Source organism: Wyeomyia smithii, chromosome 3 (assembly GCF_029784165.1).
Source record: "Wyeomyia smithii strain HCP4-BCI-WySm-NY-G18 chromosome 3, ASM2978416v1, whole genome shotgun sequence".
NCBI classification, from domain to species: Eukaryota; Metazoa; Arthropoda; class Insecta; order Diptera; family Culicidae; genus Wyeomyia; species Wyeomyia smithii.
Window position 1 is genome coordinate 52917565 of NC_073696.1, and position 14424 is coordinate 52931988.

Below are 14424 nucleotides of genomic sequence, written 5' to 3' on the forward strand. Positions count from 1 at the left end.
TTCCATTAATAGGTAAGGATTCGTAAGATGAGCTCGCTGGCCCGCAGCTTCCAAATGATCGCACAGGCTCTGCACAGCCATTCCAAACTCAATGAGCAATTTCCAAAAGAACATTAATCAACAACTCCGGTAGCCCATAAAGTAGCTGCAATGTGTTGATCACTTGTGGCACTGATTAGGGTAAAAGAAGACGGCTTCGAACGGCTTCATATGCTGCACCTTTTAAACATCTTTGCAATCTTGCAAGGTTTTCCACCTTTGAGTATCCACACGCGGCGCTTGTATTAACGAAGGCACTAAAAAACATTGCCAATCTGCGGGGTCGCCGGCGAAGGGGGGTAAATCGCGAGGCATAATTTGTCGCGCGGCTAACTGCGAAGGTGTAGGAACTGTTTCAGGCATTATGGATGCCGCCGAAGTATTCAACTGCGTAAAGTTGATTTTGGGAGGCGCACCTGCTCCACGAGCATGTTGGTGTCTCGTCTCTCCCGAGGATTTGGGGAAAGGGGTGGAAGCGATACCTTGTGTAACAGGTTCAGTTCCCACAATTTTTGTTGGACTCGAAGGATTCTGAGTCAGGCTAATTGAGCCTAATAGAGCTAGCATATCACTATAAGGATCATCGCTCGGTTGAACATCCGCGTTTATTTGAGAACTAGTGGGTGGCTTACCTGGTGGCAGTGTAGGGCGTGTATAGGGGAGAATGTTACCTTTTACAAAATTCATATACCCATTCGAAACCAAAGTACGACTAGCTGGAACTACTTTCGGAATCGCACCGGTGTGCCGCTGCCGACTTCGATTATCTTACCTCCGGTCACCTGGGTGATCACTCTGATTCCTCTGCATATCAAATTTTTCCATTATTGTTGACTGTTGGTTGGATTGGTGTATTTGCTGTACGTTGAAATTATTCTTGCCATTCATCACCGACCTATTGGTATCATCTTGATGATGTAGTTCATCCTCATCTACTGCTTCAGCTGCGGCACCTTCCTTCATTTGTTCGTTGCGAACGCGTCCCATGCTCAATTGCCGACTCACTCGGCTACCACTACTAACGTCGTCTCTCGTATTTGATAACTGCTCTTCCAGGAGCCTATATTTCTCTTGTATCGCTTTCCTCTCTTGCTCCAATGCCTTTCTCTCTGCCTCCAACTCGCGCTGCTGAATTGCGCGCTCTTCCTCCAGCTGCTGAATTCGTAGACCTATACGTGCAGATTTACTACTGGAAGATGAAATCACACTGTGCGGTACACAACCGCGGCATACCCATGACTGATCTGCAATTGATTCAGTTACTCCCGCACATCGCATGTGCCGCCACTCGTCACACTGGTCACACTGGACAAGATTGTCATAGGAATCGGAGCGCGAACAGCTGACGCAGCTTCCCGCTTTTCCTAAATCTGGTGTTTGCGATTTGCTATTCGCAACATCGCCAATGACAATTCTATTTAGGATCCGGCGTTTGCGATCACTCGTTATTCGCAACATCGTCGAACGAAAGTTTTAAAGTTGTGTTAGCGAGGAGCAATTTCGTGGAGAATTTCGAACACCGGGTTCTTAGCAGCACAAACAACCAAATTACGGTTCAGTGCAGCTTTAAACTGCAAATGTATTAATTAGTTTTGTTACAATAAATATAGTTTCTTTTTACTCACACTTTCGGTGTTCTCACCGGATTGTTGCTCACGGTCAACCTGACCTATTTTATATTTTTAATCCAGCTGTAATTGTACATATTGGTATTGCATGTAGTTTAGACATAAGTTTACAATAATTACTTGTAGGTTAACGTTATCTCAGACTGCACATTTGATGCAATGATCTAACCTAGCTCTCTGTGACCGCCTCTTTAGGTTTAAGGCCAAAATTCCAATTTAGTTTATAAGTAATAATGTAGTTTAATAGCATTTAGGTTAAGATAGCACTAAGTTTTAATTATAAGTATTTTAAGATGTTCACACCACGAGTGGTTCAATCTAACTCCTCAACTCGATGTTCTCGATCATCTACTTTGCTTCCGTTCTACTTAGTTTCTTTATTATTTCGATAGTAGTTTGACGTTCAGTGACACTCATTTCGTTGGGCCTTTCAGGGTTGGCCTTGCGTTACGCTGATCTGAGGCAGAGTGCCCAGCAGCAACATCTATAATATCCTTATTATCAAATGTGTCATCAATCAATGATCATGATACATTAATTGACCCATCTGAATTGTATTCTCCGCTCAAGCAATATGCCTCAACAGGTTCAACTTACTTCAGAACGGATTCAAAAGTAGAAATAAGATTACACTACCAAATTTTTTTTACTGAAATTCATTTAACTTTTACTGAATTTTGCCACGCTGAAACTTCAGTAATCGTTTCAGCAATAAATTATTACTGAACGTTTCAGCAATGTGAAATGTCATTCATTTTGACGCTACTTTACTAAATTTTCAGCCATGTAAAATGTCATTCATGTTTGACCAGGGGCCTATAAACGTCAACATTTTGCCTACCAATCATAAATTCATCACGGCGGTAATATTTTATTTCAAACACTTACAAAACTTATCTTATTCATTGAAAGTGCACATTGTACTGAAAACAAATGTTGAGCTCTTGTTTTTTTTTCATCTAAAACGACATTTACTCGAAAATAAGTCTACCAAAAAAATCGGACGTTTACTCTATTTCACTTGTTTTAGGGCAAACCAACCAAAAAGTGGGTACCAGAAACGCTGGTATCAGAATCAATGAGTGGTAGATGGAAAATGTATGGAGTTTGACAGCCACAAGCGCCCCCTGTGTTTGACGGACTTTTACTGAATTTCCAGCAATGTTCAAAGCATTGCCGAACATTCAGTAATGTCGGCTATCGAAAATTTTGACTACAGTTTGCTGATAGGTTTCAGCAAACGTTCGTCAGATTACTGAAATCAAAAATTTGCCTATCAACCGTCATTTCGAGCTACAAAAATTGGAATAACATGTACTTGACAGTTCTGGCATTTATGGATCATCTGGTCTGCGCCATAAAAAAAAAAAAGATTACTGAAATGTCAATTCAGTGGGAATTCTTTGTATGGGTTTTGAGACACGTTGAAAGTTGATTTTTTGTTTATTATTTTTTTAACTTTTACCTTCATGTCACAAAGATAAGATTGATATTCGAGTAATGAGTCGCCGAAGTCCGATCCGTCCATCCGATGACCTTTCGCCATCTTTCTTCACTGAACTAAAAAATAAACAAGAATAATTAATTATTCCATTCACGTGTCAATGGTCGACGTTCAGGCCCTATAAGCTCCAGAACCATTTATTTAAATAAATTTATACCCAACATCACAAATTTTCACTTAGTGCGCGCTAAAAAATTGGACAACAAGCATCATTTTTTCATTTTGACAGTTTATTGCCGTATATTCAGTAATCAAAGAAACGATTGCTGAATATCGGTAGAGCAAAACGAATCGTTGAATTTCCAGTACACGTTTAAATTGCTGAATTTCCAGTACATGGTTTTTAATGTTGAATTTGGGTCAGAATTCGTGAAACGGATCACTAAAAATCGCGATGTCTAATTTTTTCAAATAAGTATTAAAAACTTCAAGAATTTCACTCGGGAAGTTGATTTTCCAATTTTTATTGAATTTGAGTAAGTTTACAAGTTGTTATTGTCATTTGAAATTTAGGTCAAAATTGTTTTTAAACTGACATAGCTTTAAAAATATTGCATCGAATTTGATGAAGTTGTAGTTTACGAAAATATTTTTTTTGGTGAAAAAAATATTTTTTCAATAGTTTTTGAAACAATATGTTGAAAATCTATGTTCTGGGGCACTCAAAAATCCGGAAAAATTCACAAGTATTTTTGACGGAATTTCGAAACTGCCCTGAAAATTTCGCTATGGTGATATTTTTTGATAAAAAAAAATGGGCCTTCAAAGTTGGTGCCAAGCGCATTTTTCAAGCGAGAAATGCTCCTAAACCAAGTTTTCTTCAGTTCTCATAGATTACTGAATTTATTTTCGACAATTTGGTGTACACTATTTACTTCCGACATTGAGCAGCGGTATGCTGTTCCTATACTTCACGCGTAACCGTATGATCTCCTCCTTGCGCACTTTTTAGACCTTTGGTAATCGATATAAGTGATGATCCAAGTCGAATCTCTCACTGCACCCGTATTTGTACGCTTCGTACTTTATTTTGAATGTTCACTTGAAAATATTTCAGATTATAACAGGTGACTTCATTAAAAACATAAATCAAAACAACGAAACATGGTGTTCAGCAACACTGCCAGCAAGCCTGATGATAAATATTAAGGCACTCGGGGTTTTCAATTTCAACCAATCAGCGAGTGGTTCCCAAAGTTACTGCAAATCTATACCCAGTTGTCTTCCCTTAGGTAAATACCCAAGTATGATGACAGTTCTACAAGGCATGCTACATTTTTGTCTATCCACGCACACAAACAATTCTCGTTATGAAAAATTTCGCGTTTTGTATGGAATTCAGAACATTTTTGGAAATTTCTCGTTTTATGTTGTTTTATATCTAATTTTTTTGGTTGGAGAGTGAATCTCCAGTTGAAACACACTAGAAATTGATATTAATTTAGATTTAATGTGAAAAATTGCGACAATATGTCGACCTAAAATATATAAAAATGCTATATTTCTAATAGTTGGAGCATAATCTTAGTCATTGTCATAGCTCATGACTTTTGTTACTGTATGAAACATAAGCGACTCTATTTAGAAGCGCTATTAGACTACAATAAAAAAACGAAAAGTGCAAAAAGGTTACCGGCAAATTGATGAAAAACAGCATATTTTACCTAAATCGCAGCATGTTTATGTATTCCCCACAAATAAAACATGTTTCAACATCATTTCTATAACTTTTCAGGAAAGTATGTTTTATAAGTTTAGTTTAAAATGCAAAATCATTTCAAATTTCATACAAAATTGGAAAAAGTTCATAACGATCACTAATACTAATGCATCGACGTGAATAGCATACCTTGTAGAACTGTCATCATACTTGGGGTAAATACTACTGCTCAAGCTGAACTGCTGTTTAGAGAGTGGGCAGCGTAGTCAACGGTAGTAATCAGTACAAAATTTGGGAATTTGTATTTGTATTTTAGTATACTCGAACGGAATGTGGTTCAATGCAGTCTGTAATAGTGTTATAAAAATAGCAATACTATGAATGTATTTGACTACAATTACGTTCATAGGCAGAAGACACATTTTTAATGGATTGGAAAATAATGACCTAACGCTTAACATTTCAAAAAATCTTGGCAACGCTGGTACAGCGCGCTCTCGTATTTCAATGTATTTTTTCTCACCACAAGTGTATTATTGCTCTCCGGCTGCGAAGGTATAAACAAACACAAGCTTATGGGCTTGGACCTTGCATGATGCGTAATATCAGCTGTGGTGACCGTGGTGACTGTGGGATGACACTTGCGAGTGGGTTCAAGTTGCACGCTCGTAAAAAGTGATACAAAAATGAGTAAAAAAGTTCATTTTTAGTAAACATGATCGGCTCTGAAACATGTTCACAGATATCAGATGTCGAAACTATACACTACACTATAAAAAATGTGAGTGCTGAGTTAATAGCAGGTTTGTTTCAAGGATTACCAATGTTTGTAGTCAAACATGTGATTCGATTAACAGAGGTTGTAATATGTCATTTCATTGTACAAAGCTATCATAGTTATTTCAACCATGTATTTTCAATTGCTCTATTCGCTTTTCAGTCTTAATACTACTTTAGCAGACATGAATCAGACCAGATTGGAATAAATTAACAATCTGGATGAGCTATTTGTAATTCTTTTAAAATTTCCCTAATCAACAACGCACAAACAGTTGGTGATCTTCAGCAGCATCTCGATTAAAATAAATCATTTTTCAAATTGGCAAGTTCACAAACAAATTTACAACACACTGGATTCAAGGCTTTTAGAACCACTATGGATGTTTTATTGATTTCTTTCTTAAAAATGTTTACATTCAAGCATAATCGAACGACCAACTTATTACTTCTTTTTGTTTCGTCTATCATTCGTCAGCAATCCGTGAAACATTTCAACTCTTTTTGTTCCATTACAGACTATCTTTTGCATGCCGTAAAATAATGATTTCCGTACTGTTTTTTTTGCTTTGGGTTATTTAAATGGTTTTGGGGATTTTATACAGATTTTCTTTAAAATTTCTAGATTATTCTTGGTATTGTTTCCTTAATATTAGTTTTACATGCATTATCAACAAAACCGATAACTATATTAAATCAACAAGTGAAAACTGCTTGGGTATAAAAATAGTGAAATCTCTACTACCATTTTGTTGATTCAATTAGCTCGCTCGAGTAAAAAAAAGTTATTGCGTAATATGTAGGAGAATTCAGTAACTCAGTAACTCGCTGCTAGTGATACCTAAAAGACGTTCGTCGAGAAATTAGTTTGTTTGAATTGTTTGCTATGGCTGCAGTTCAATTTTTTATATTTTTTCCTAGATCGCTAGACTATTTGGAGCACGAGTAACATTCAAGTGCGTACTTCTAACTATTCATAACAGTTGTCTATGCCCTTTTATCAGCATTGCGGTTATGTTAGCCGGATGTTTTACTGTTTTGCGATTGTTTAGTTGTTATCAAAAGAAAGAAGGAAACAAAAATCGGATCATGATAATTGTAAAGTTATTTTGTTTTTTTTTTTATTTTATATATCTGTTTGAATAATTTCCTCAAATTTCGGTGGCGCTCAATATGTTTGTAAAGATAATTTCACCTTTTAGTACTGCCGCCATATTATTGTGTCAACATTTAAAGTTTACTATACTTCTTATTAATATTATATATAGCATGTCTAGATCAGTTTACTTACTTACGTACGAAAAATCTAACTTTAAATACTAAATTAAGTTCTCTTTTGCAAGTTCCTAGCAATTATCGCAATGCTAAATATATTTACTTGTTCAACGACCGGCTTAGTTGCTGTGTGATAATGTGAAATGCGAATATTCGAATGTGTAACAACGCTCGCTATAACTAGCTTTAATGAACGCAAGACGGTCGATAAAGAGATGTTAAACTACTTTTACGATTCATATTCTCAAGATTCAAACGTAACGTGAAATCCGATCAATCAACTTAGGCATTGTCTTGCAACAAATATTTACAACTTCCTAGAGCTTATTTTACACACATTTAGTCGCCTTATGACAATGACTTTTGGAAATCAGGAAAATTGATGGGAAAAATTGAAAAATAAATTGATAGATCATTTTTATAACAGCTTTTAATAATGCGCTGGTGTAAATGCCTACTACATAGATCACAGAAAGCAAGTTTAATGCCTATTGCTTTGCACTACAGCACCTGGTTCGAATAAAGTTTTACATGACAAAGACAAACGGCTATAATCAAGTTAATTATAAGAACTATTCTGTTTTGGCTAGTAAAATAGTGATACAAAGTGACTGATTGTAATAAGATGTATAAAAAGATTCGAAGTTGGCCATTTGCAGTCAAAGGGGTTCGTTATTCATGTGTTTGTTTATATCTTAGTTGGTGTAAACACTCTTAAAAAAGAAAAATAAAACTGTTTTTATTTTAGTTTTATTTTCCAGGGTTCTTTTTGTTGATTTTTTTGTTCAAGTTTGTAGCGACAATACGCAAAATTGATGCGTTATTGCGGTAGTTCGATAATTCATGTTCGAAGGTGGTCCATAAATAATTCCGAGTTCTTTAGAGAACATTCCATCAGAGAGTGGCTATACTGAATTCTTTTATTTTTTTTCCTCAATTCGATGACGCTACCATGATTAGAGCTTCAGTGTTTTGTACGGTCCACAGGCTTGATGAGTGCTATGAATGAAAATGCCAAAATGTGTCAGTGAAATTAGCAGCCATGCAGTGCACGTTCTTCAATGGTTGATGGAGTGATTGTGATAGAGTTTCGTAAAGTTGCGGTTCAAATAATAAGATATGTACGGACATAACGCTTGGCAAAAATCGTCGTCACTATTTTTAATAAGTAACCTACAACAGAACAATGACAATTCCAGAATAAATCGTGGTTGATTTTCTAATTTTGTAGCACGTGGTATGCTGTTGTAACCACTAGTTTCTATAGTCAGCCTATACACCAGAGAGACGCCGAGACACTCACCGTTAAGGCAGCTGTCAACATCAAAACGGGCGATCTGTATAATTTTGCATTGCCGTTATCCGTTTTGATGTTGACAGTTGCCTTAACGGTGAGTGTCTTGTCATTTCTCTAATGTATAGGTTCGCTAAGTTTCTAGAGAGGTTAGCTACTTTCGTGATCGGTGGGATGCCTGCAAGCGTTACGTCTCGTTGTACGTGTAAATCGAAACTCAAACTGATAAGCGTATGTAAATCAAACTAACAGCTTGTCTCTATAGATCTTTTGATTTTTATTTCAATAATATTTCAATAAAAAGATATAATAACTTTACAATGTTGCTTGTTTATTTTTTTAGTATGATTTTGTTCATATTTTCCATTAGTTTCTTTACGTTTAGCGGTAATCGTGTGTATGTGGTGGGTGTTTTAATAGCTTGTTGTTTTGTTGTTGTAAGTGAATGAAACTATGTTTTTTTTGCATTAAGAACCCCTTTAAATGCCATTATTTTTGCATATTGTGGTTTGCTTGTAAGCGACGCTACCCTGCGGCCTGCTATAAGTAAAACTATCTGATTCCGTTGCCTTAACTGGATATTTTTTAATAAGTAGTGTGTAGCTGTTGCATGATCTATACGGGAGCATTTATTATTCTGCTTTATTTCTACGGTAGTTTAAATGTAACAATCAGTTTCACTGTTTTATTTTTTCATTCGAGCTGTTTTCAATATTTGTATACTTTCCAGTTTGTAACACATTTTCAGCTATTCAAACATGTTCTCAGAGATAATAGTAGTTATAACGTAAAATAGGTCTAATAATTTAGTCACAATCAATTTCACATACCACTTGTAATTATCGTTTCTCTAATAGCATCTTAAATATAGTCTAAACAAATCAATATCTTCTAAAATAAAATTTCGCTTTCATTAGGTTCATTTCGTTTGTTTTTTAAAAATATTGACTAAGTTTATATAAAACTATTCAGCCTAAGCTCAAAAAGTAAGGGTGCCACATTGGCATGGCATTCTGTTGTATTTTCTCTCTTTTGCTGTGTGTTTGTTATTGTTTAGTAAATCGTTCATTACAGTTACTCTATGCGTTAGATTAACAAATTCATCAACTTTTTTTTTTTAATTTGCCTTACTTTGCAGGATTCAATACATGAACACAATACCCAAGGTAGACTAAAAAGGTTAACAAAAGCAAGCTTAACATAAACAAAATACTTTCGCTTCGTCGAGCTGGTTTCAATAATTTACGAGTTTAAATAAATATTATATATATATAGTAATTGAAAAATGCGGCGGAAAAAGTAAAACAAGAACACAATGCGTTCAAAATACAACTGAACGAAACAAATCAGGCTATTCCTATTCGAGTTTTGGTCGATAGTGAACAGTTCGCGTATGAACGAAATCGAGTTAAAACATTGAAACTGCCACGGTGCACTATCAGTAACACTCAATAATAGCTTTGCTTATGTGTTTATGCTTTTTTTGTTGCTTTATAATATTCGATCCCGTTCACTCGTTTTGTTTTCGCTAGCTGTTGTAACTAATACGAGGCTCAATTTTTTATGTTTGGTTTTCAATTTTTCCTATCAATTTCTCCCAATAATATTTTCTTTGTAATAATATTTTCAACAACTGTTATATTTCGTAAACTGAATAGTTTCATTCGCTTGTGTGTTGTGTGTGAGAGAGAGTCGTTTAAAGAGCTCATGCAGCCATCATATAATGATGGCCTGCCTCTATAAGGGGAAAGGAGGCAGTAAATATTCTCGCTCAGGTTTTAAAGGCCCGACGGAGCGATGATCGCTTCAAAATGACTGACTGCTTCGATTAGCATCGGCTGACAGCCCGTTCCGACAGCGAGAGTCGCCCGCAGCTCAGTGAACCAGTTGTTTTTGTTCATCCAACTAAATGATCTTTTGTTAAATGACGAAGTACCTAATTACATTATCAAATTTACTTGTTTACTCTTATGCATCGATTTGCTTCCTATGTTTAATTACACCAAATTATATCTTTTGTTTGTTTTATGTGTTTTTTTTTTCATTTCGCCTTAGTTCCGCTTGTTTGTTAAGTCAGTTTAACTCTTTACAGTAAGGTCATGAACTTGTCTTTACGTGGGCATTTTTTATGTTTTATTTATTTTTTTGTTGGGCAGTGAGTGTAAGAATAGAAAGAGGCCCTTAAACGTGTTTCTCATTCAGATGATTTTTGCTGCACTTGTTTGCACTAGGGTTTTTGCTTTTCCTGTTAGATCAATCGTTATTTCTATATGTTTCGTGTTTGCTATACCGCTGCTTTGTTGATATTTCGCGCGAGATATATTTGTGATTTATTTTAATGCTGAGATTTTCGACCCGGAAACTAAATAACCAAAACAACATTGCATCCGATCTCTCCCAAATCACAAATATATCGAGTTTTGTTTGCTTACGGTTAGTTGTTGAATTTTTAACTGTGCTAATTCACTATAAAAGCTTCAAATTGGACTCATACAAAAATTATAAGAGTTTTTCCTGTCCTACTTTTGCGAGCTTACCGATCTTTACATTGATTAGCGATTAAATTCTTGCGTTTGTACACAGTTCTATGTAAATTCGAAAACATTCTGATTCAGTGTTCTCGAATCTGCTCTAAAATACGTCCGAAACGCGTACATCTGTCATATCGCCTAATCTTACATAGAAGAATTCGTCATGTTTCGGTCTCTCGTTGTCCGTCTGCTCGTCTGTGGACGTCTGTTTTGCGTGCGTCTTGTAACTTGTTTTTATAGGTGTTATTCTCTCAGTCAAATTGAACGATCACATCCTTCCAAACACCAGAACTCATTCCGCTCTTTTACTGCTCGATGTCGCGTTCATCTGGGCTAACCTCTTTCTTCGTTTGTTTAGCAATTTCTATTACATATTTTAGGTTATGTTCTTCGCGATCTCAGTTATGAGTATACATAAAAGAGCTGTACATGTTGCAATTGTCTGTTACTCTTCTTCCGCTGTTTTGTCCTATACGAGATGATTTTTCGCGCTTGTTTTGGTTTTTGTTTAGTGTCTACGTTGATTTTTTTTTACTTTAGTTATATGTTAAATTAATTATTGATCGCACCTAAATTTGTTGTTCTTAGTTTGTAGTTCTGACATTTCCGATGTTCACCATGCACGAGGCTTGTATTTTCTTCTCAGTGAATGTTTACCAATTATTAATTGTTCAAATTTATCTTCTCTTTTTGTTTTTGCTTGTTTTCGCTGATGTTGGTTTCTTCTAGTTTTCTGCTGCTCTTGTGGCTTTTATTTTTCGGTCTTCTTCTAGCCCACGTTTTGTGTTTTTTCGCCTGCACCTAGACTCATCTTCTACGGCCTGCTTTGCTCTTGCCAGCTGCTATTAGGGACGATGGCCGGGTCTCTTAGTCGACCATCAGTTCAAAGTGAACGGACCCTCTTCGTTCCGCTCGGTCGTAGAGAATGTTACGAGCCCAGGCTTTGCATTCGATGTTGATCAGGACGCCATCTGAAAGGTTGAAAATCAAACCATTGAAGAAAGGAACTCCAGATTAGAAAGACCCATCGACACTTACTCTTGGGACTCTCGAAGTGTACCGCTACTATTGGTGGCAGATAACCTTCGATGTTCTTGAATGGGAAATAGTAATATGGGAATCCTCGGCGTGGGATGTAATTAATAGGTCCGATATGTTCATTGTCAGCTGGATTTTCACCGCTGCATGACACCCAGACAATATTGGCCTGGAAAGCAAAAATTAAATATTACGTAGAATCAAATTTAAATACGAAAATTGAAAAAAAAAAGAATTTTCACTAACGTTTTTATCTCCACGGCCAAGTTCAGCACCGATGTGCTCCTTGAGGTCATCGGGCATAGCCTCCGGCAAATGTTCAGTGGTGTTGTATAGATCCGGTGTCCAGTTGAAGATCTACCAGCAAAACGACACAATCAGTTGCGAATCTCCCCATTCGTAGATCTAGTGTAACACCTACCTTATTAAGTTTCAAGAATATGCACGGGCTTTTCTTCTGGAAGTTGAATCGATTCGCCTTGGTGCAGGGACCCCACTCATTCATAGGTACCTTGCATACCTTACCTTCTGGTGGTGGGCTATCGAACGAACAATCCACACGGTTGTCCTCTTCCGATAGGTAGGCTATTTTGGTAATGCGAATCGTAATCAATTTGAATACTCGCTTCACAAACAACGAGGTTTACTTACGATCCAAGAACTCATCGATCTGTCTTGTCCAGGCTTCTACGTTGCCTTTGTCGGACGCTTTGTACCAGATTAACGTACTTTCTACGTTGGCTTCGTTGGGCATCGGTCGGAAGCCCAGTCCTGTGAACAAACGAAGAGGTAAAAAATCATAAAAGGGTAAAATTTAGAAAATCTATACCGAGCGTCTTAGCAGAGTGATTGAGAAATCAAAGAAATAGTTATCGGTTACTGTTATACTCTACTAAATTTTTATTGGAAATAAATATTGAAATTCAGTCCGCAAATATATATTTCGACTATGACTTACAGTCTTCCTCAGTGCCAGTCCACATAAGCACTGAGAAAGACTGTAAGTCACAGTCGAAATATATATTTGCGGACTGAATTTCAATATTTATTTCCAAAAAATTTAGTAGAGTATAACGGTAACCGATAACTATTTCTTTGATTTCATAAAAGTGTACTTATATATGATTATTTATCATTATTATTTCAAACTTATCTCTTGAAATCATCGATAGTTTACATTAATTGGCCATTTGAATAAAAAAGTGCTTACCTGGATTCGTCCCTATTAACGATTCGCCAAGTTGCCATCTGGGAATCTTCATATCAAGTGTCTGCCAAAATACTGCAAGCATTGCTACGAAGAATCCAACTAGAATTGCGTAGAACACCAGGTAGAAGAAGAGAATTTTCGCTGTAATGATAGAAACGAGACACTTTCATTAGTACTGAACAGGATTGTGTTTTTAATTTAAGAATTAGATGAACTGGGAAACTGAGGGGAGCTCCGTAGCCGCAAGGTTACAGAGTCCGTCTTGATAAGCGAATGGTCGTGGGTTCGAATCTCAGTAGAATCAGGCCATTTGGTTGCCAAAGGACTTTAGCATGGGTTTATTCTCAGGCTTCCCACCAAGTACCTTTCCTTCAATCTAAATTCTACAGTACCTCGGTTGACTCTCTTTCTAACAAAAATAAGTCCCTGTTATAATAAAACTGGTGTGAGTAACGTATGGAAGTTCTCTCCAGGGAATTGTAATTTGGCGATATTGTTAGGATGGACAGAGGCTCGGTATAGTAGAATAGTAAGCTTGAAACGGAAAGGTAAAACTTACACACAAGCACGGATATGAATGATAAGCGTATCACTTACTATCAATAGTGATACTGCCAATAACATGAAGTGCGGAGTACAGAAAACACTTGGGCAATATCACAATAGATCTAATCTCTGGTCGCAGTGATGAGCCCACACAGGAAAGAAAGAACTGGGATACTGCCATATGTTTTTCTAAAGTTAGGTAGTTGGTACCAATAACACAGAGAACAGACATTCATGTTCATATAAAGAAATTCGAACATCATGTTTAAAAATTTGAATCAAAATACTTTAAAACACTAACGACATCTGTCTTGTGCCCCAGTTGCGCTGCATAAATATTGCCCTATCGATATCATGTTTTTTTTTGTTATTTGATTTAGCAAATTTTACTTAGTATCCGAAAACTGATTAGAGAGCATCACGAATCCGGAAAAAGTTAACGTCAAATTACAAATATTTTCCGGCTAAGTGAAGGCACGATTGTCAAAATTGTGCAGAAATTAAAAAAGAGTGGTTCTTTCACACTAGTAAAGCAATCAGGACGTTCGGTGAAGATAGAAGCGGAACAAACCCGAAGTCTACCTGTTCCAAAAATATCAAAACAATTTAATAGTGAGTTTTACGTCCATATGCGAAATCGATTCCATCAACAAGGTTTGAAGAGCAGAAAAGCATTTAAGAAGTCTAGATTACCGGCGAAAAATCATTAGGAAAAGGCTTTCCTGAGCACGAGATCACATTTCATGGACGATTAATGACTGGAAAAAGGTAATTTATTCGAAACCAAAATTACTTTATGTGAGCTTGTCCGTACCACACGAAACAGATGAAGCGAATGGTGAAAGTCTGAAAACAGACTGCCATCAAACATGGTAGAGGTGAATTATAACAAATTCAATAATAACCTAACTTGGTTTTATCA

General features: G+C 36.4%; 2 protein-coding genes across 5 annotated transcripts in view; both read right to left on the bottom strand.

Moving 5' to 3' along the window:
- Positions 1–782: 782 nt before the first annotated feature.
- LOC129732209 (uncharacterized) lies at positions 783–2993 on the bottom strand. Of its 2 annotated transcripts, XM_055692854.1 has the most exons (3): positions 1788–2993; positions 1665–1730; positions 783–1610 (listed from the first exon to the last, which is right to left on the bottom strand). In XM_055692854.1, exon 3 carries the CDS (start codon positions 1495–1497, stop codon positions 808–810), a length of 690 nt encoding a protein of 229 aa, XP_055548829.1. In that variant the 5' UTR covers positions 1498–1610; positions 1665–1730; positions 1788–2993; the 3' UTR covers positions 783–807. The 2 variants fall into 2 exon arrangements, with proteins under 2 accessions (XP_055548829.1, XP_055548828.1); XM_055692853.1 differs by having other exon boundaries at positions 1665–2993.
- A 2973-nt stretch (positions 2994–5966) lies between these two features.
- LOC129732211 (sodium/potassium-transporting ATPase subunit beta-2) overlaps positions 5967–14424 on the bottom strand; it is a 46464-nt gene continuing 38006 nt past the window's right edge. For all 3 annotated transcript variants that reach the window (XM_055692855.1, XM_055692857.1, XM_055692856.1), the window contains 6 exons: positions 12957–13097; positions 12398–12517; positions 12168–12331; positions 11993–12103; positions 11747–11915; positions 5967–11679 (listed from right to left, as the gene is read on the bottom strand). In XM_055692855.1, coding sequence (XP_055548830.1) covers positions 11576–11679; positions 11747–11915; positions 11993–12103; positions 12168–12331; positions 12398–12517; positions 12957–13097 — 809 coding nt within the window. In that variant the 3' untranslated portion in view covers positions 5967–11575. The remainder of the gene's footprint in view (positions 11680–11746; positions 11916–11992; positions 12104–12167; positions 12332–12397; positions 12518–12956; positions 13098–14424) is intronic.

Bases quoted from the DNA above. Each gene is read 5' to 3' on its own strand.
- LOC129732209 (XM_055692854.1), bottom strand. From the start codon at position 1,497: ATGTTGCGAATAACGAGTGATCGCAAACGCCGGATCCTAAATAGAATT.